Raw genomic sequence first — 22,392 nt, forward strand, 5'->3', positions numbered from 1 at the left:
CCATGCTGCGCAGGAAAGGCATGACGAATTTTCAGTTTATCGCAGTAAGATATCAAAATATCTTTCGCATACTTCAATGACATAGACAACGGCAAGGACACTGCACCGCGACTGATATTGGGGATTTCCCAAAGGCAAGCAATATTAACGCGTAGCTGCGCATGTTCAACAATGGGCACTGCGTATGAACTCTCCTCACGCCCGCGTGATTGACTTTGGTAACGACATGGCGCCTGTAGATCACGGGACCAGCTTTTGACCAATCACAGGCTTCAAAACACATAAGCCGAAAACCGAGTTGGCCAGACTCTCTTAATATACGGCACTGCTTTGTTTATAGTAAGCGCGCCATCTACGATCTCTTTTCGTCAATGACCTCGAAAACGAAAATGGCTTTTGCCCGTGCTAACGTCGGCTGCAGACAATTATGTTCACGATTTCGGCATCAGGGGTTTTCCGAATTATGGCGGACTCTGACATTGTCTTCCATGGTATCTGGGGCACAGGATGACGAATCTTCCATAGAGAAGAACGCTTTTTACGCTAAGTATGCAGACAAGATAAAGAAGCTTCAGAGGTGAGCCATAAAAACCGCGAGGTATTCCCAGCTCTGGCATCAGCTCTAGCCAGTTATACTGGCCGCGCATGCATTGCCATTGAAGCACGCACGTGCGCCCCATGGTATGGCCAAAGCAGTATGCCCAGCGGACAGCGGACAGCTGACTGGCCGGCCGGCCAGCTGACTGTGCTGCTGTGTCAGCAAGAAGGTGCTGCTGAGGCCAGTGAGGGCCCCTGAAATCCAAATGCATGTTGATTTGTGTTGATTTATGATACTCTCAACATCAGTTTTGCGGTGAAACGAATATCTAGTAGAAACATTCCATATATTTTCGATGATTTTTTCTTTTCTTTTTCTTCAGATTACTTGGGAACGCCCACAAAAAAAGGCCTTCCAAACCAAATATTCCTCAGAATCAGATGACCTCGTCTGTCAATCATTGCTAAACTAAAGTACTGAAATGTTTAACAAAAGACGTTGGAATGCACCTTCCCCTCGACTCAGCATAACTTGCATGTTCCCTCGCCATGTCTTTTGTTAGTCACAATAACAATATCACAGAAACATGCAAATTCTGCTGAGTCGAGGGGAAGGTGCATTCCAATGTCTTTTAATTGTTTGTTAAACATTTCAGTACTTGGCAATTTGCATGTTGATTGACACGGAATGACAGATGAGGTCATCTGAGGAATATCGGTTTGGAAGGATTTTTTGGAGGCATTCCTGAGTAATCTGAATTGAAAAATAGAAGAAAAAATCATTAAAAATATTATGTGGAATGTTTCTTGATATTTGTTTCACTGCAAAAGTGATGTTGAGCGAGGGTATCATAAATCAACACAAATCAACAATGCATTTGGATTTCAGGGGCCCTTTAAATGTATTAGAGCGCTGTTGCTCATACTTGTACTTCGCTGGGCGATGATGGGTCGGGCCTTGCTATTTCTGTCCTCCAAAATTGAGGGGGTTGATGCTTTCCTCGGCTCTAGTGATTATTCTCAGAAGTAAAACCTTTGTCAAATTCAGCGAATTATCCAATTAAAATGCATGCTTTAGTTTTTTATATCGGTATCCACGTCAATGATTACCCCCTGCCCCCGTTTTTTGTTTGTTTGTTTGTTTTTTTGCCCATCCAAGACTAGTAGGGTGTCAAGTTTTTGTTCAATATTCAGGAATTGTGTTAATCTCCTACCTCTAACTTGTAATGTTAGTTTTGAGAAGGCACAAGTAGACTCTACATGTACAATGTGAATACAAAATGTAGAGAGCTGTAAAGCAAGCTGCCCATACACATGTAATTTGACTGCCAGCTACTTGTACTGTTTAAAAAACCTATGGGATGTGGACACCTAGGTCCTTGACCGAAAGATCGGTCTGTATATGGTCATCGGGTAGACCCCCTATATGTTCCGCGGGGACTGCATCTGGCTTCATGGAAGCCCCTCCTATATGTCTATGGAGGAGAAGAGAGCTGATAAAGTAAAAAAAAATGATAGAATTGAAAGACTCCTCTGCACTGGACAGACAGATTTTTCTGTCTTACATTTTTTGTACTCTTACATTAATTTGTAGGTCCCTATGCTTCTGCATGTGGTCAAATTTTGTCAGAGGTCAAACCTTGTGTGGGTTTTGTAATCTCTCCCAAAGCAAAGAAAACAGGAACAAATTTACTGTACCAGGTATACAGAAACAAAATACAGAAATTCATTTCGTGTGCCATGTGACAAAAAAAGGAAGGTGACAATTGTTGGAGGCATACCTGTGAGCTAGAAGATGGAAAATAAATTTTGCTGCAACTTACAAGCCATCGAGCTAGGGTATCCCCATTACAGGCCTCACTCAGTATGTCCTTGATGTGGAATTATGTTACTTTACTCTTCTCAAATTTACCACCAGCTCAGAACCTGAAGTTTTCCAGTCCAGGCTAGACATGGCAAAGGAAGCAAAGAAGAAGAAGGCTGCAAGTTCCGCACAAAGTGCCAAGCAATCGGTCAGCGCAGGATTGTTTTTATTTTAGTGTCATCTTTTTATTTTTTTACTCATGCATAATTTCTTGATGAGGTAATTGCAACAAAATTATTGTCATGTCTTAGACATAAATGTACATATAGTACATGTCATGAGAGGGGAATAATGTGATGGTTTTATATAAATCTATGCACAAAGCAATCCTTGAGAGTGAAACTTTTTTTTTTAAATTTAAAATGTTGATATTTGGATTTTATTCTGGTGTGTTTCACTTTAGTGCACTGTACTCTTGTGCATGCATTTATTTTACCAATACACTCTACATCAGGTAACAAAATGTTGTATCCCAGCCATTTTGAGCTGCATTCAAATGTTGTAGATGCCAGGTCCTATTGTTCTCTCTATGCCAAAGCCATAACAAGATATGCTCCTTTCTTTAGACATCAGTGACTTGTTTTGTTCTAACATGATAACGACCTGGCAGTCAGACAGAGTTCCACTTCAGTATAAGTTTGTTTTTGTGCATGGTTAGCAGCACAATGCATTTGTCACCTCAGTTGCCAGTTGAGGAAACTTGTGAATGCATTTCTAATACCAAGTAGTTCAATCTTGCTCACCTCTCAAAAAATTTCTGGTTAGTAGTGAGTGCATCAAAATAGTATTGTACACCCAAGCAGATTATTTTTTTCTGTAATCCTTAGACACATTGCCAAAATGTTTTTTTTTTCATATTTGTTCAGCTGTCAGATACTCCAAGCCCCCCTCAAATGAAGCCAGGAGAGTCACAAGGGCAGAAAGTAAGTATACACCACAACTATTGAATAATGTCATAGTTGTATGAAAGGGCTTTTTGTTTTTAAGAGGCATTAAGAGATACAGGATTTGGGAGTTTACAGATAAATTTGCAGTTTTGTCCTTCAAGACAATACTTTTGTAGAGAACCAAGAGTGAAGATAAATGTGTAACCATGCTCACACACTTGCACATACAGCATTGCCATGATTATTACTCCCATCCCTCTGGTTTAATGGTAGAAGCTTCTTTGTTTGGCTGTCTATGTGTGAGTAAAGTCACATTTAGATTTTCTATTAGAGATACCAAACAGGTGTCAATCTTTCATGTATCTTCTGTTCTGAATTAAATTTCATGTTCATACAAAGAAGAACATTTTTTGCACATTGTGTGATGCACAATAGTTGCAGGTGTGTGGGCAGATGAAATAAGCCTGCAAGACACACTCGTTTCTAGACACAGGGTCAATACAAATGACCTCAAGGATATCGTAGATGCTAAAGGCCAGATATTTTTTAAATGTAGCTACTGAAGTACATGAATTATCTTCTGTTTAAACCTAATTTGTCTCATCCCCCGTCACCAGAGCTTGGATGCCATTGTCAAGACAGACCTACTGAGACAGCATTCAGTGGAGGAGATCACACAGGTGAGTGTCTGCTTGCTGTTACGTAAGGCATCTGTGTGCAGCAAATTCTGACAAATAAACTGCACATGATTGTTCATAGAACAGAAAACATTGTAGGGACAGAAGTAAGCAGCATTATTGAAACACAAAGTTGAGGAACGTATGGACCAGTGTCATTAATAAAGCCAAAGCAGATGCATCCTAGTGTTTGTTGTTGATGTTTTTCAAGTACAGATGCTTTGAGAGAATCCAGTGATGATGCATTCACAACAGTCAAATGTTATTGAATAGACTCGGTGCCAATAATTCAAAGAGATTGTAATGAAAAAAAAAATGTGATGGAACTCATAACTACTGTGTACAAGTGGCCTAAGATGATGGTCACTTCCTTTGAGAATCACTTTGAACAATGGAAATATTGTACAGATAATGATAATCATTTCAGTAGTAGGCAGGAATTGTTTCTTGCGTGATTGGTTTTTCAGAGAGGCTACATTTTTTAATGTCGTTTTTAATACCACCTGTGTATCCCACGCACGTTTTATCTCCCAGATATTCTAGACTTGTGTTCAACATACTTTGCATTGTTTTGATGTGAAGGCTGTGGGAGAAAAGCCTCCTTAGTACTTTGTTTGTTTTTGCTTTGGTGTAAAGCGCCTTGAGCATTCAATCAGAATGGAAAATGGCGCTATAGAAATTGTATGTATTATTAATTGTCCCTTTCCTTCTTTTTTGTACAGATATGGAAAGACTTCCACAAGGACAAGGACTACATCTGTGCTGTTATACCTGTAAGTTTGTGATATGACCGTGCTCAGTTGTGGGTGCCTCCTTTGCGATAATTGTATTTCCCTGCAAGATTCTATTCAGTTGTATCATTTATTTCCTTGGTTTGTGCATAAAATAAAAAAATAAGGAAAGATTTTATTTGTTGGGTCAATCATTCTGCACGCAACTTTCAAACTCATCGTATGTACAGCATTTCAACTCAGATTTATATGATGTGAAGGATACAATTTTTCATCAAATTCATTTTGAAAGATGATGTTTAGTGAGGATTCTGTTAAGATTCAATTTGCATGCATGACATTGACAAACAGAGCTTTGAAATTATCTGACTGTCTCATTTTCATGATTGTGATTCCAATTTTCTCCATTTTCTTTGTCTGCTTGACTCTAGATACTACAATAAGTTTATCATGAGGACCTGTTGGACTGTAGTTTTGTCATCATTACTATATTACTATATTATTGTTACTTTTTTTTTTCAAATTTCAGAGTGATACTTATTCCCGAATGCAAGAAAAAGCCAGAGAGTTTCCTATGGTGAGTTGTATAGTAGTCTGTCTGTTTCTCAGTCTGTGAGTTCATGTGCGATACTGATTGATAAATATATGATACAATTTTTGTATAGCCACACCCATTATTTTGATAGCATGGATGGTATCATAGGAAGGAAATTAAAATATAAAAACAGTTGACAGATTATGTATTCTTAACACTTTAGGCAACCTGTTTATAAGCATCCCAACGCCAGTGTATATTTTGCATATGAAAAGATGTTATTTTACACGTAATTATACAATGGGCAGTGTATGTTCAAGGAAAAAAAAAACAGAATATAAAGTTATTTTAATCAAATCTAGGTCTTTCCTCTAGATTTGGTCTTAAGATATATTAATCATATCTAGATCTCTCCTCTAGATTTGGTCTTTAGATATATCAATCATATCTAGATCTCTCCTCTAGATTTGGTCTTTAGATATATTAATCAAATCTAGGTCTTTCCTCCAGGGCCCCATTTCATAAAGAGTTGATATGATAGCAACTCTTGCTGGGATGACAATTGTCATGGTAATGACTAGAATACTGCTTACTGATTGGCTGTTGCTATTGGAAGTTGCCATTCCAGCAAGAGTTGATATCAACATCTTTTATGAAATAGGGCCCTGATTTGGTCTTTAGATATGCTGGCAATTTGAATTCTTATTATGGACATAGTAGTTGCATGATACATATTTGTGAACAGTGAGTGAATTGCTATGAGCACATTCAATGGATGAAAGAAGAACTTCGATGGTTCAAATTAACCCATCAAGGAAGCATGTTTCTGTACTGTATTGTTGGTTGTTTCTTTCTTGACATAAGTTTGTCATTCATTGTTGACGAAGTCAGCATATATCTCTCGGAAGTATATGCAGTGAAATTCAGAGTTGCCAAGTTGTTGATTTCTCTCTGATTTTGAGCAGATTTGATTCATTTTAGCTAGTTCCATGTAATCATTCTCCAGTACAGATATAATGCAGTGAAGTTCAGTGTTGCCAATTTGGTGATGACAAGATGATAATTACCGCAGCATAACTTCTCCAGTACTTGATTGATTGATATTTTCCCTCCCCTGTATCCCGACGCACCCAGTTCCTGTACCCTCTGCCCAGGGCTGAGGGGTACGAGTTCTTCTTTGCCCAGTTTGACAACCACTGCTGCTACTTCACCTCTGTCATCAACTATCAGGTGAGTTTCATCTCTCCTTTAGTATTGTCCTCTGCAGAGGCATTTTAGGTATTTTGTTACAGCCACTTTATTGTATAAGATCCATTCACCATTGTCTTCCTACCTTAAAGGGGATAACTAGTAACTGATCAGTGGGAATCAATGGGAATGCTGGGGGATGATTGTTCCAATCCTTGTGGGATTCATTTAACAGTACATTACATATCTACTGTTGTGTGAAAATTATTTGCTTCAGAATGGTCTCATATTCAAGTATATATGCAATTTAAGGCCCTGTCACTGTACAGGCATGCTACCCTGGAAATATTAAACTGCACATTACTTGAATATGAGACCATTCTGAAGCAAATGATTTTCACACAACAATAGATATATAATGTACTCTTAAATGAATCCCACAAGGATTAGAACAATCATCCTCCAGCATTCCCACTGATTCCCACTGATCAGTTACTAGCCATCCTCCAACAGAGGGTTTCCAGTTTAAGATTGATTTCTCTTTGCCCGTGACTTCCTAAGATTCTCTTACTTAACCTGTTGAGGACAAGTCGTGAGTATATTCTGGCAAGCGTCTTTGGGAAATGTGTGTTGTAGCAAAATCAAACCGTCTTCAACGGGTGTTGTTGAGTTTGGTTTAGTAATCATAGATCATCGAAGGGAATTTATACCGTAGGGGTATATGGGTGGGGATACGATAGTTGGAAAGGATATTTGTCAGTAGTGTGTGAACTCACTTAAAGGTAATGGCTGAAAGTAGACTCACATTTAATAGATGCTTTGCTTTCTCACAGAATATAAATGTTTTTGTTCATTCCTGACACAGGCCTACCAAGAAAACACACCTGCCCTACTCACAATTACTCATTATCCAGAACTGCAAGAAGAAAAAGGTACAAATCCTTGTTTCATTCATACCAGAGCAATAAAGCATAGTGCTACTGGTAAAGCTATTTTCGTAATACTCTAATATGAACCTTGTTGTTGTTGTTGTGTTGGTTTTAATGGCGTGTATCACTCAAGACTGAGTATTACGTATAAACAGAACCTGTTTGTTATACATTTAGCCTTTGTTCAAGGCCCTCTTGCTGTAGTATTTTCAAGTGTACAGAGCGTAGACACTGCATGCAGTTACATTCTTGTCTGTGCTTTTATTTTCACAGATTTTTTGAGTCGAGTGATATCCACAGAATCAATTATTCATGAGAATATTGCCTTCTGTAACGAAAATACAATGCATATCTTGATATAAGTTTGGAGATAACTATTTTAATTTTCATGAAAATTTTTTCCTGATTTATCATTCCTCGACTGGGGGTTTTCATCACAAATTCAATCACCTGTAAACCTGTCTTACAAGGCCCAATATGTAAACTGTCATAGTGGCAAAGCACATGGCCAGTTCAACATTTAGTTGCAGATTCCCTTCATTGATTAAAAGTTGACATTGCAAGGATTTGGGGGAGGATTCAAGGGTTAGTGCTATGACTTACATACATACATACTTGTAGTATATTCTGATGGAATCCTTTATTTTCTTTTCTTTTTTAAAATTGAATCTCTATTTTCAAACCTTTCGATATGAACCTTTTAGGAATTGTGCTGATGCGAGGGGAGATGGACACAAAGTTAGTGGTAAGTCGGTCTTCAACCAACTCATTCTGTCTTAGCAGTAATGCTATTTAGCGAAAGAAATATAGTACTCCAGTATACTAATTGCTCTATGAATCAGGAAAACTATAATGCAATAAAGCAAGATTTACATCAACAGTTTTAACTGTGAATTTACTGTGCCATTGGAAAATTGTTTTTATATTGCCTGCAATATTTAACGCGTTGAGGACGAATCCCGAGTATACTCGGGCTGGTGTCTATGGGAAATGTGTGTTGTAGCAAAATCAAACCGTCCTAAATGGGTTAATTTTGTGTGCAATATCTGAAATTTACTATGTACTTGTACTTACTGGTATACAAATATAGTAAGACACATTAATTATGCAAATGATGTAGGATGTCAGTTTGCCTGGCGCTAAATTATATGCACATTATACAGACAAAGACACATACCAACACACACATAAACTTACAGTATCTATTTGGGGTTGGATGGTATAACATGGGATCATTCAACAGTAGTCAAAATATTGCATGTACGTGCAATCCATTCTCCTTTCATTTCCCAGTCTGTCCAAGATGCTCAGTTCTTTGCCAACCAACTTCAGCTGTACTACGCCACCGAGGACGCCGCCCGCCAACAGTTGCTAAGCGACTTCAACCGACGCCCAGCAGATTTCAAGCACATGGACCTTATAGCCCAGCTCTCAAACACGGCCGTCGGCCTTGGCTGAGCTGGTACTCAATACAAAAGTAATCATCTGTCGATAATTACAAAGGGGATTGGAATGTTCAAGGGCACCGAATGGTAGATCAGTATTATAGGTATGACATAAAGCTGTGGATGTCTTTCACATTGGTGCTGAATGTATTCGATAAGAATCGTGTCAAGAGTGTGTGCTGTGGTACCAAGTCAGTACTCCTGCTTCTCAGGAGGAGGATGATGATGAACAAAACGTTCTTTACAGTCTATGTCTTTACGAGGTATTCATTTGAATCATTGAAAATCATAGACATCACAGGGCTTGACATTTACACTGGCCCCCGGTGGCCCAGTGGCCCGGGACCACTAAAAAACACCAACAAAAAGATGTCTGGCCACCAAAATTTCAGACAAGTTTATCTTTTGGTGACCCGACTGGGCAAATTGAGGTTCAAAATGGATTGTTATTTTCTTTTTATTTCGGGCAAATTCATATTTCTATTTCAGGGGCAGACATATTGAAATGGAACTAAATTAACCTATTTAACATATTTTGTCTTACAACTATGCAAACAGTCATTGCCATATTTCTTCCTGGCTATGTTTTTCTCATTTAACTGCTACATGATAAAACAACATGAGGTATAATGCAATGATAAAGCACATAACTATTTTTTTTTTCTTAATGAGCTTTATTGTGTAAATGTAATATACATGTACTGTATGTGTCTACCTTCTGTCTTGATGGCGTCAAGTTTTGCTGGCTTGCCAGTCCCACATGTGTCACCATATCATGGAAACCCTCACGCTTCAAGGAGAAAGTGGTGATACAATGGCCCCCGACTAGAAATTCTCTCCACTATAAATTCTCTTTATCGAGATTAAGAAGAGCAAAATGTTTAGAATGAAAGTAGCATGCAGTTATAACAGTGCTATACACATCGCAAATGTAACTATCTTTTCCATTTTGGAAGTTTGTTAGCTGGGAATCTAAACCTGCCTAGATATCCACATAAAAAGGAAGCACAAACACAGTCATGGAGCTCTTCCTCAGCTCAGACTGGTGCCAACTAACACTGCCTTAAAAACTCTCTAGATCATCTCTCTATATTGAGAGATAGGACTATTTAGTAGACCAATATGTTGAGAATATAATGCAGATGGCAGCAGATGGATCTACACTAGTGGGACTGCAGCTTACCAGTAATTTTTACATGTTACAGTGCACACGTGTTGTCTACAATGTCAAGTGGTGATTTTGGTTTGCCCCTCGGGCATTAATGTCTTTATAGCACATTCAGTTTTGAACCCATCAATTATACTCACACACACAGAAACAAGTAATGAAATAAAAAAGAGCGATTCAGAAACTTTGTAGCAGTGTCATTTCTGGTCCCCCCCCCCCCAACACACACGTACACCCATGTCTACACTACATGTATGATTATCCTCCCCCATCAACCCGAAAACAAAAAAGGAATAGATTATGGATAATTATCAATACCGCAAGGTTTCAAACATATGGAAGAGTATGATCGTAAATTGTATTTTAGTCTGAATGGGCAACTTAGCATAGTAGTGTAGTCTATTGAAGAGCGCAGTATACTAGAACCCTAACTTTTGGCAAAAATCTTGGCAAAATCATGAAATCGGCCCCATCACAGTGCGCATGCATTAGCAATGTTAGGTTTAGGTTTATGGTAAGGTTAAGGTTGTATTTATGGTTATATTAGTCGAGGGACATTGAGCAAGTCTTCCGAGAGTAAAACACAGAAAGATATGAAAGAACAAAAGAAAATACGGGAGAAAGGACTAAAGATGCTATGATGTGAAAATTTGGTGGGGCCACATTCACAAGTATTAACTATGGATATTGTAAAAAAGTATAACACACACAAACAAAATTCTCCGGACGGACAGATTTTTCTGTCTAGCCGCCGTAGTATTAGTACGAACACACAGTGATGGGGCCTATTTCACAAGTATGCCAGTCTCTTCATTGACAAATCAAGTTGTATTAATCTACAAAACCCAGCAGTGCTAAATGATCTTTTCATCATCGTTGTCACACCAATTTTTGTCGAGCCCACCGGAGGTGAGGGGAGACTAAGGGATCGCCTGCGGTGTCTGTCCTTCCTTTGTCCATCCGTTGTCTGTCCGTTACGCTACTAAAACTTCAATAACTCTTTACTCTGAGCTTCAATTGCAATCAAACTTCGAGGGAATAGGGGTCATACAAAGTTTCACATTTTACCATTTATAAAGGTCACCTCAAGGTCAAAGCTCACAGGCAGGGGTCAATGAACTTTATGGCCCAATATTAAGTTTTTATGGCGCAATTTATGGGCAATTTTCCCAATTCCATATGGTGCATGCGGACCCAGGTTGAGTCGTACTGTGACTCAGCGAAATGTAGCCCACAAACAATTTTCTACCTAAAATTGCCAAATTTAATGCTCTCTTTGAATGTCTACTTTACTGATTTGTGACATCATGGGACCTTGTCTACATATGGTCAGTCTGCTAACTGTATAACTATATTGCAGTTTTTCAGCTACTGCAGACACCCAGCATGTATTGCAGCCCCTATTCTGCACCATCCCCACCCATGCCCCAGCCATGGCTCAGGAGGGCTGGGGTGCTGGGGCATTTTTGGGGCCCACTGGACCTTGCTCTGAGGTTTGCGGCTTCTTGCCCAGCTCTTCTTATCAATGTCCGCCTCCTGGCTCCCCTTGGGAAGGTAGAGACGGGTGGAGGTGGAGGGCTCTGGGGCTGGTAAGGTTTCTCTGATCTTCTTGACGGCACATGCCGGTATCACTTTCCTTACGCCTTTCCCAAGGGAGGAGTGCACCCACTACGTGAGCATGTGGTAGGCAGCATACTTATCGCTTTTTGCCAGTCTTGTCCAGCAGACGTTAATCTGTATGATTTGGCCTAAATTGAACTTAACACCTTTATTGCAGAAAAATGCAACACGTCTGAAGTATACTTATGCTTGTGCATGTGTATGCCTTGTAACAGTAGGATGTGTTATGATTGCAATATTCCCCAACTAGATGATCCCATAGGGTAGTTTTCTCCATACAAACGTCCACTGGAATGAAGACTTTCTGCTTGGCATTGAGGAACATTGCGTTCATTAGTCGGGTGTCCAGTGTCCACAGCAGACAATTTCTTTGTCTGATAGCATATATCATGGCTTCTGTTCTGAGACGACCTTGAGGCTATTGACCACAGCATACTTTCTTCTCAATATCAGTGGGCATATCCTCTCATTTTCCACACGTGCACCATGGTATATCTTCTCGTGGTGGAGGCGGTGGCTGCTGTTCTTGCGTACATGTGTACAAAATGTCGAATACCAGTCCAGGGGACCTGTCAATCTGCCTTAGCATTATTTCCTCCAACTCCTCACATGTCAGCTTCTTTACATCATTGGTCGGGGATTTTTGAAACAAACTTGTTCAGCTTTGGGAGCTCTCTCTTTATAGTTCCTCCACGTGACATCCCGTCTTTTTAAAACACTTTGAAAATCCCATTTGCGGATGCCGAGAGCCATGGCTTGTGTGTGAAAACTAACATGCCGCTGTGTGAAAGATGACAGTTCTGGTGAATTTGGTTGAAGTATTCATTTGCTCGGTTGAATACCTATGACTCCTTTTCCCTTCCATAGATGAGAGGTGCTGCATTGATCTGTGCAGGAGCAGGTTTTGTGACTTTCAGAAGAACAGATGGTGCTGGATTGTCATGATTGGTGTGTAGGACAGAATGAGCAGATGAAGCAGTAATGCGCCCTGCACGGTGCTCATGCCAGATAGTTGAATTTGCTTGCTCTCGGGTTTTTTTCTTCCAGGTATTCTGCTTCACGTGGGGTGATGTGTAAGGATGATGCCAGGTCTTCGCATTCACATTTGAGTTCAGATGGATGGAGTTGGGTGTGAGTTTCCTTGTAATGTGATCGTAAGGCTGTTGGCAAATGTGGTGTCGGTGGCAGAGTTCTTGTAGAATGGAAGGGGATGGATGATGAGGAAAACAATGAAAGTGCAACAGGAGGTTGCTCATTATTGCTAAGAATCTGTAAAAAACTTTGCTGTTCTGCATCAGACGGAAGAAGCATCTCGGATGTTGGCCGTCTCTTGCTTTGCGTGAGTTCGACTTTGTTGATCGCTTCCTTGCTATAGAAGCTGATTGAGTGGATGGGGGCTGGTTGGACTTTTTCATTATGAAAGTTGTTCCATTCACATGGCTTGCTGGTGCATGCAACTGTTGTTACTCCAAGGCGAACGGCTGCCTCCAGCTTGAAGAGCAAGGCAGCAACATGAGAGCAGGATTCACCAAGGCTGAAAATAATGAACAAGACAAAGGAATAAAAGGATAGTGATATACAATATGTCAAAATAATGAATAATATATGACTATCATCCTCTCAATAAACAGACTGTTTTAACAAATGTGTGGAAATCTGAACCTAAACATGGGGGGCGCGACATTTTTTGGTTGGCTGAAAAAAGGCAGGTTTCCTTTATTTGCAGCTACGACTACTGCAGGGATTGGGCGTCTCCAGGGATGTGGCGGCTCTGGGGGTGGGGCACCTCAGGAACAAGGCGTCTGCTGGGCTGGATTTCCTCTGAACGCTGTACACAAGGGCATTCATGGGCTCTTTTTCTTTAAATGTATTGAATTGGTAAAGACATGCATTTTCAATGAGATGATCCCGTTCTCCCACTCTCGGGCATAGTGGCCATGATGCCCACAATTATAGCAGGGCCCATTTGGGGCGCGGGGCGCATTGATTGGGATCCCTGACTGGCTAATTCCATTTGTTTAAGTTTTTCCCAGAGTTCCCTGACTTCTTTTTCGAATTCAAGATGATTTTCTTTTGGCTCATCAACTTGAGTGGCATGGGCACCTACTCTAGGTCGTGGGTGTTGGGGGGGTAGTGTGAAACTTGTGGAAGTCTTGTGTCTCTTGTTCGACTAGCCTAGATGCCCGAACTAGTTCACAAAGGATTGCACTACAACATATTTGTGGTGGATGGCCTGTTTTGTGATCTCATCAGTTAGCCCCTTTCAGAACATGACGCGCAAAGTTTCATCTTTAGCAGTGGGAGAGAGCCTGCCCCTTTGCTCAGCTTTATCAACTGCAAGCTGCAGTCTTGCACTGTAGGCCGCTATCGACTCTCCTACATTCTGTTCCATTGAATAGAGTTGCTGGACCAGTACCGCTCCAGACTCCGCTCCAGACTCTACCGTCCAATAAAATCCCTCCAGTTTTTCGTCAATTTCATATACCCTCATATCAAGTTTTTAAGTACATTGTAATTTTCTCTCTTTGTGCAAATTACATTGTCACAATAAAAACGAATAAAAACAAATATTTCAATTAAGGCAATGAATAAAAAAAAGAAAGAAAAATAAATGCATAGGCCCACTTGAATACAACCCCCCCCCCCCAAACAAACAGTGAAAATCAAAATAACAGGGTTCGTTAATGTAATTATACATTGTACAAGATGAAATATCCAAGGGGTACATGAATCTGTCCTAATCTTACAACTATCTGGATGATTAAAGTCTCCTTGTAGCCATACAATGTACAGATGTAGATTACATGATTCCATCGAATGCTGTCAGTATTGCAATTATATGGTTAATTGCTTTTTTTAGCAAACCTGCTTGTTCTCTAGAACTACTGGTACTTCCAGACGATGTCCTCTAATATCTCGCCTCGCAATGTGAAAAACTCGGAGGACTGCTCTCGTTATGTAGACTTGCCTAAACTCATCTGAGTCGATTATACATCCATCGGGATACAAGTCTCTACACTTCGGAATTTTGCGGCAGCACAAACATTCCACAGCGGTCTTCATCACCGGGCAGTTGCTGCGGCAGAGGCACCACCTAATGTTTCCCCCTCCTATCAGGAACAGGAGTAGGATCGGGAGGTTGAGCAGCAGCTCCGACATTTATTTATATTAATCGATGTCGATTTGATGTGGATCTTGAGGACCCCCTGAATAATTGAGACTGGGGCTTTGCGAGCTCACCTAAGCCGAAGGCTCAAGTGAGCTATTGCGATCGATCTTCGTCCGGCGTGCGGCGTGCGTCGTGCGTCGTGCGTCGGGTATTATCAAATTTGATAACAAGATAGTTTTACTCAATTACCTGTCATTCAAAATTGAAATTACCTTCTCTTCAAATTCTAAAACAATGTAGTGCAAATGTGGGCTACTACCTTCAGGCAAATTGTGTGCTGGAGTTAGCACATACACTTAGAAAGTTTCAATGATCCCTGGATTAAATAAATTTTAGACCATGGTTACATAATCTGTGGTCTACATGGCAAGATTAAGCGTGAATTTAGTGCTTTTTCATTCAGGAGCATTGGAACTTCTAAAGTGTATGTTCTAAATCAAGCTTACCGTACTTATCCCACAAAATGTGTCTAACCCATTGTCTGAATTAAACCATCTTTACAAATTCTGGCCTATAAGTTCACGTGGGCCTGGGAATTACGGAGAGTTTAGAGGCAAAAGCCTCTTCTATTGCCTCCTCCAGCTCTTCTTCACTCATTTGCGTATTCAGGCAAACTGCAGACACAACCATTCCCTCCTGGTGTGCAACATGCTTGGAGGGTGCGACATCTGTATTGTGGTCAAGCAGGACCACATCTTTATAGAAATTTCCTGAAACCAAAATAAGAATTGAATGAAACAATGAAAATGATTTCAATCATACAGATTAACCCTATTAATATCGAAGAACATTTTCTGCCACATATGCTGTTATGACAAGACTTACCTGTACTGCATTCAAAACAAATTGTATAGATGTGCTCGAAACACAAAATCCCTCTCTATTTGTCAGATTAAGTTCGTCACTCAGATTGTTATTTACACTTTTATTTCCACAGATTTCAAATTAATGTTTTACATTTCTAGTTGTAGCAAGCCTTCATACAAGATAGGTTAAACGAAACAAAGACATCAGAAATATACAACTGGTGAATGCTTCGAATTTTCCATGTGTGACTTTCTTCCAACTAGAAATGTACGTAATTTGAAAAGTGGGCAATTGGCCGAGTCTAGAGGAGTACTTATCCTATCCTATTTTCCATTATCAAAAAGCACTGACAAGATTAGAGGCCACTGAGCAATGCTGTACTAATTGATTCATTTGATTGGTCTAGAGTCTACACTGTGTTGTGATCAAAATACCTGGTATTCACAAATCACATGAATGAACAGAAAGCCAGAAACAAAACAATATAATGGAAGCGAAGGAAACCATATGGGCGAAATGGCAAAATGTGATTGGCTGTCAAGGTAAACAAAATTAGCCTTGCTGCCAGCCGTTTGGTTGATTAATACTAAAATAATACAAGCGTTCTTACGAACTCTTTCTGACGGCACAAAGTTTCATCTTTAGCAGAGGGGGAGAGACTGCCCTTCTGCTCAGCTTTGTCAACTGCAAGCTGCAGTCGTGCACTGTAGGCCGCTATCGACTCTCCTACATTCTGTTTCATTGAATAGAGTTGTTGGACCAGTACCACTACGGACTCTACTGTCCCATAAAATCCCTCCAGTTTTTTGATGATTTCATCTACCCTCACATCAACCCCCGTATTTAGGACTAAATGTCCCACCTCTCCCCGCAGTGAACAATGAGTCTAGACAGTGAGCTGGGACTACACGAATCATCTAGCTTAAGACAATAGACTTCCTGCTCCCAAACTTCAAAGGGGGCTTCTCCTCCTTTGGGCTTGGCCTCCCCTGAGAAAAGGGATAATTTGAGGGCCCCCTTTATAGTTGTCTGCGACTTGGGCTTTGTCTGGGTTCGGGCCTTGGACCAGAGCTAGAGGGATCTTCAGTTTTTAGTTTTAGTAAAGGGCTCCCCCTCTTGCATTGACTTGTCTCTGCTTGTTGGAGCCACTTATTCTTCCTCTTTCATGCGTCTGATGGCTGGGTCCTCGTCATTGAATCCCTCCTATCATGGCAACCGCTTCCTGTACCACTCTGGTATAGGAAAGCGCATGGCAGCGAGTTGCAGAGGGTGGTCTCAGAAGGGGTCATCTGTCTCCAGAAACAACCGCTGGAGGGGAAGAGTCCGCAGTGCTTGCTGGGCCGGGAATCCCATCCGGGTAATGGCCATGGTATAGCCGATATAGCACTCTGGGAATGCCTCCATCCACTGTCGAACCTGAGCGGTAGAACCGTTGCAAAAATGCAGGTGGATCCGTGTGTTCCCCTGTCCCCCTCCCTCCTCCTACCCAGCAAAAATCAAGGAAATCATTTATCTTTCCTCTTTGACAGAATAACCTGCAGAATTGGAAAATTTTTCTTTTCATGTGCAATGGTAATACAGTCCCGCTTGAAATTGTGACAAAAATGTTTGTCACGTATGATACAGAATGTTCTCACTTTCCTTTCCTTCCCCCATCCTCTATACTGCGAGGGACTTAGCATACATAGAGTTCGTCCTCTGCTTCATCAGGCAATCTTATTACAAAACTCCAGTGACTCTTTGTCTGGCAGAGCGATATCTCTTGAGCACCTCAGTGTCGTTGTATACATGTATGTCTGGAGGGTCAGACCTATCTCTTAAAACCCTGTCATGCCTAAGGGCTCTCTTCACATCCACTGCCAAGAGGACTGCTTTGTTTAATGTTTCTTTATCTATGGCTGGTACAAAGATATTGTAGCGATTTTGGGTCTTTGATGTTTGTGATGGTTATGCTGTGCTATTGTCGCTGGAGTAATTATGAGGCTCCAACTCAGCACTCACAATCCCTTGCACACACGCACTTCACCTCATTAGGCAGTTCATCGCTGCTGGCAAATACACTCTTCATTCACAAATGATTCACATGCAGAAAACTATGCAATCTGGCATCGCACACGTCATGCAATCATTGTCATCAACATGATCAGATGAGAAGGCTTTACACGATAATAATTTGCACCAGAAGCAACTAATACATACCGTCTCAATGGTCTTTATTCGCTGGTAAAAGGGGTATATAGCAACCAGGCCAAGCGGTAAATTATACATGAACGGCACAGGTGTGGTACTGGAAACAAACTCATGAACTGCTATCTGGAGAACGCTGATCTAAATTAAATGCCTTCGTTAAGTAATATGAACTGGATCTGCTTCCCTGCACTCACTTCTGAGTTGCTGGAGTATTAAACTGAACAAGCTGTGAGAATGCTGAAAGACTGCAAGACTACAAGACTACTGCAAGACTCCTGAAAGACTGCTGAAAGACTGGAGGTCAGCCTCTCTACCAGTGGACCGTGTGCCCCATTCCTAGCAGGCGCAGCAGCTCAGCTGCTAGCCGCACCACATGCACAGCGGAGCCCCCACCTTCCACTGCACTACTGCTGGCTAGCTAGCTGGCTGGGGAAAACTGTCTCAACTCAACTTTCACAGCTCACACGTGGCCTTTTATACCCCAGGCCAAGTGGCAAAGGGCACTGCCACACTGGACACACTAGCATTTATTTACACATGTGTGTGTATATCATTCATTGGTTTAACACAGTACAGGGAGTTTCTAACTATATGCTGCCCTCTAAGGTCAAAGGCCAATTTTGTTACAATATTCACGTTCATCGTTAACTCGAATCATACCGATTATAGCAGTATCGTCAGCATATTTAACGATAGTAACGTTGTCATGTGATGAAGTATAGTCATTTGTGTAGATAATGAACAACGGAGCTGACAACACACTGCCCTGGGGTGACCCTGTGTGGGTAGTTACTTAATCAGAGAACACATTCTGTACTTTTACTCTTTGGATTCTACAGGTGAGGAAATCATTAAGCCAGAGAATTAAAGAGGGCTTAACATTAAGAGCCACAAACTTATTCATCAGTATATGAGGCTAAATTGTGTTAAATGCCAATGAAAAGTCGACGAACGTGGGACGCACAGAACATCCGAGTTTATCAACATGCTGGGCAATCAAATGAGTGAGTGAAAGGACAGCATCATTTACAGACTTTCGACTTTCTTTCCATCTTGCCTAGAGCAGACAAATCCTTGAGGAGGATGTCGTTGACAAGTGTCTCTTCCCCCAATGTACTCGCAATAAGAGATGATCAGCAGCATAAAAGGGGAAAGTACTTCTGCCGTTGAAATCCTACTTAGTAGATTTAGCAGATTTAGCCCATGGTTTGATTCTTCACTGTGCAAAGTTGGGGATGTGGTAGAGTGATATGTGATATCTTCCCCTCTCTATTTACCTGTTCAAGATTTCCTGCCATAATGCTGTCTAGGCTTCAGGGATTCAGAGCTCCCTTCCCAATGAATTCGATTTGAAATGTGATCCCTTCTCTCTTCTGAACTCAATGTAGGTAGTGTGAGTAGAACATCAACAGTGGCACTGCAAGTATGTGCCATTATCCTCCACCCCATCCCACTCATGCGATTGAATTGCACTGTATGGGGTACAATAAGGAAATCACTTCCTGTGGCATAACAAAGGAGCTTCATTAGAAGTTCCTCGTCAAACAATTGCAATGATCTTCAGGGTACTGACTTATGGTGTGGTGAAGGTTAGAGTGGATGCATGTAAAATTCAGTGCATTTGCAACTTTTCTGCCCTTTGGTGTGAGGTTCTTGTACAGGCTAGTGACTGCAGCTTGAGATCTGAATTCTTCAAATTTTTGACATGCTTGCAAACTGCAGGCATTGACTCTACAGCCCTCTCGGACCTTCCTACAGCAACTTTAGGCATGTTCCCCTGGCTCCTATTTCTTCCACAATTAATGAGGACCTTCTCCATGACCTTGAAGGTCTTCAGGAGGGGGTATGATCCCTTCTCCATTTGCAAACCCCCTTGGAGGAGGTATCGCCTCAGTAGGAGTATCCTCCAAGGAGGACTCTGTACGAGGAGCCTCTCCCAGCTCTGAGGCAACCTATGGGGGATCTCATCCTTTACCCCTCCACTGGGCCATCCACAGTGGTTTGCTCCTGAGGCACGGCCTCAGCATGCGGCTGGACCAACTGATCCCCTGCTGAGGTGAGAGTCACAGGGCCACAAGGTTCTCTCTGTCTCTGCCCTAACCTACCGAACTCCCTCTGCTTGAGGGGATTTACCTCAGTGGCCAGGAACATGAGCTGTCTCCATTGGATCATTGCAGCTTGAGAATTTGGCAGTCTCACCATGACATTATCCAGAACCTCCCACCTGTAATGAATGCCATCTCCTTCAACTCAGCTGCCATCCCACAGGGGACCGCATCCATGGACCCTGTCCATTGATGAACTGCCATCTCCAGCAGGGTAGTGAGACCACCCCTTCTGACGATACATCAAGCCAATATGCAGGGGAATGTACAGTACCTATGAAGAGCAGAAAGTGTGGTTCATCTTTCTCCCAAACACTTTGGTGCAAGTTGTTTGTTCTGACGTAGGTTATAACTGTTGTATGCTTATCATAGAAGTTTGTTTTCTGTACATATGATTTTACCCATTGATATGTGGCTCCTGGAATGATATGTGATATCTTCCCCTCTCCATACCTGTTAAAGACTTCCTGCCAAAATGCTGCCAGGATTTCAGGGATTCAGAGCTCCCATTCCGACAAATTCTATTTCAAATATAGTCCCTTCTCTCTTCTGAACTCATTGTAGGTAGTGTGAGTAGAACATCAACGGTGGCACTGCAAGTATGTGCCATTATCCTCCGCTCCAGCCCACTCATGCGATTGAATTGCACTGTAATATGGGGTACAATAAGGAAATCACTTCCTGTGGCATAACAAAGGAGCTTCATGAGAAGTTCCTCGTCAAATGATTGCAATGATCTTCAGGGTACTGACTTATGGTGTGGTTGAAGGTTTGAGTGGATGCATGTAAAATTTAAGGCATGTGCAACCTTTCTGCCATTTGGTGTGAGGTTCTTGTACAGGCTAGTGACTGCAGCTTGAGATCTGAATTCTTCAAATTTTTGACATGCTTGCAAACTGCAGGCATTGACTCTACAGCCCTCTCGGACCCTCCTACCGCAACTTTAGGCATGTTCCTTTGGCTCCCATTTCTCCCACAATTAATGAGGACCTTCTCCATGACTTTGAGGGGCTTTAGAAGGAGGTACGATCCCTTTTCCATTTGCGAACCCCCCCCCCCCCCCTTGAAGGAGGTATCACCTCAGTAGAAGTATCCTCCAAGGAGGACTCTGTACGAGGAACCTCTTCCGGCTCTGAGGCAACCCATGGGGGATCTCATCCTTTAAATCCCTCCACTGGGCCATCCACAGTGGTTTTCTCCTGAGGCACGGCCTCAGCATGCAGCTGGACCGACTGATCCCCTGCTGAGGTGAGAGTCACAGGGCCACAAGGTTCTCTCTGTCTCTGCTCTCACCTACCAAACTCCCTCTGCTTGAGCGGAGTTACCCCAGTGGCCTGAATCGTGAGCATCCTCCATTGGATCATTGCAGCTTGAGAATTTGGCAGTTTCATTATGAAATTACTGGAACCTCCCACCTGTAATGAAGTGCCATCTCCTTCATCTGAGTTACCGTCCCACAGGGGACCATGTCACCTTGTCCACTGATGAACTGCCATCTCCAGCAGGGCATTGAGACCACCCCTGCCTACGATACATCAAGCCAAATATTCAGCAGAATGTAACATACATGTACCTGTTAAGAGCAGAAATCGTGTTTCTTTCTTCTCCCATACACTTTGTTGCAAGTTGTTAAAATGTGTTTCTTTCTTCTCTCAGACACTTTTTTGCAAGTTGTTTGTCCTGATGTGGATTACAAGTGTTTCATTTCATTCATTTATTTAAGCGCGGCAACATACCTCAGTCCAAAGACTGTTCTTCTGCAGGTCCATTCAGGTTATACTCATCGCAGAAATCTGTTTTCTGTACGTATGATGTTACCCATTGATATGTGGCCCGGTGAACTGTGTTCGGTGAACTGTGTTCGGTGAACTCTGACTTGAGAATCTGCTGAAAAATGCTTGTTAATATTCATCGGATTGAATCCCCAAGTAGTAGCACGTGCTGCATTGGCCAGGAAAACCTAATTACAAAAGAACAAGAGAGATACTGTCCCTTTCTTGAGCCTAACCGATAGTAAGCTGCAGCCTTGCACTGTACGCTGTAATTGGCTCGCCTTGCCCTTAATTAGAGGAGTACAGTATAATCTTTTGAGCGATACTACTCCCAATTCTACCACTCCATAAAATCCTTCTAGTTAAGTGACAATTTCTTCAACTGTGGCCTCCATCTCCATATTAAGAATGAATTGGCCTGCCTCTCCACGTAATGACCTATGGACCAATCTGGCCATTGTACTAGGATTACAACATTGAACTGAAGACAATCAATCTCCTGTTTCCATACCTCGACCGATACCCGATAATTTAAAATGACGTAGGATAACTGTGTGGGACCTTTGCGTCTATAGGGCCGAGGGCAGTGGGTTTACTCCAGATTCCACTTTTATTACAAGATTAGATTAGGGGACCATGGTTACCTCAACTTTATTACCACCCACGCTTGCCTTGCTTGGCCTTTGCTTTTGTGGGCTAACGTTTGCTGTTGTATGAAGGAACATACCTCATCTGGCATTGATATAATCACAAATGTAAATTTTGGAT

General features: G+C 41.6%; 1 protein-coding gene across 1 annotated transcript; it reads left to right on the forward strand.

Moving 5' to 3' along the window:
• The first annotated feature begins 390 nt into the window (after nt 1-390).
• On the forward strand, nt 391-10,101 carry LOC139733700 (ATP synthase mitochondrial F1 complex assembly factor 1-like). Its single transcript, XM_071644513.1, has 10 exons — nt 391-577; nt 2,456-2,549; nt 3,268-3,324; nt 3,906-3,968; nt 4,688-4,738; nt 5,226-5,273; nt 6,366-6,461; nt 7,285-7,351; nt 8,053-8,093; nt 8,642-10,101. The coding sequence occupies exons 1-10, from the start codon at nt 489-491 to the stop codon at nt 8,804-8,806; spliced, it is 771 nt and encodes a 256-aa protein (XP_071500614.1). The 5' UTR covers nt 391-488; the 3' UTR covers nt 8,807-10,101.
• The last annotated feature ends 12,291 nt before the right edge of the window (nt 10,102-22,392 follow it).

The sequence above is a fragment of the Diadema antillarum genome, unplaced genomic scaffold (genome assembly GCF_040938485.1).
Source record: "Diadema antillarum isolate AM-2024a unplaced genomic scaffold, OU_Dant_1.0 seq00000486_RagTag, whole genome shotgun sequence".
In the NCBI taxonomy this organism is placed as follows: Eukaryota; Metazoa; Echinodermata; class Echinoidea; order Diadematoida; family Diadematidae; genus Diadema; species Diadema antillarum.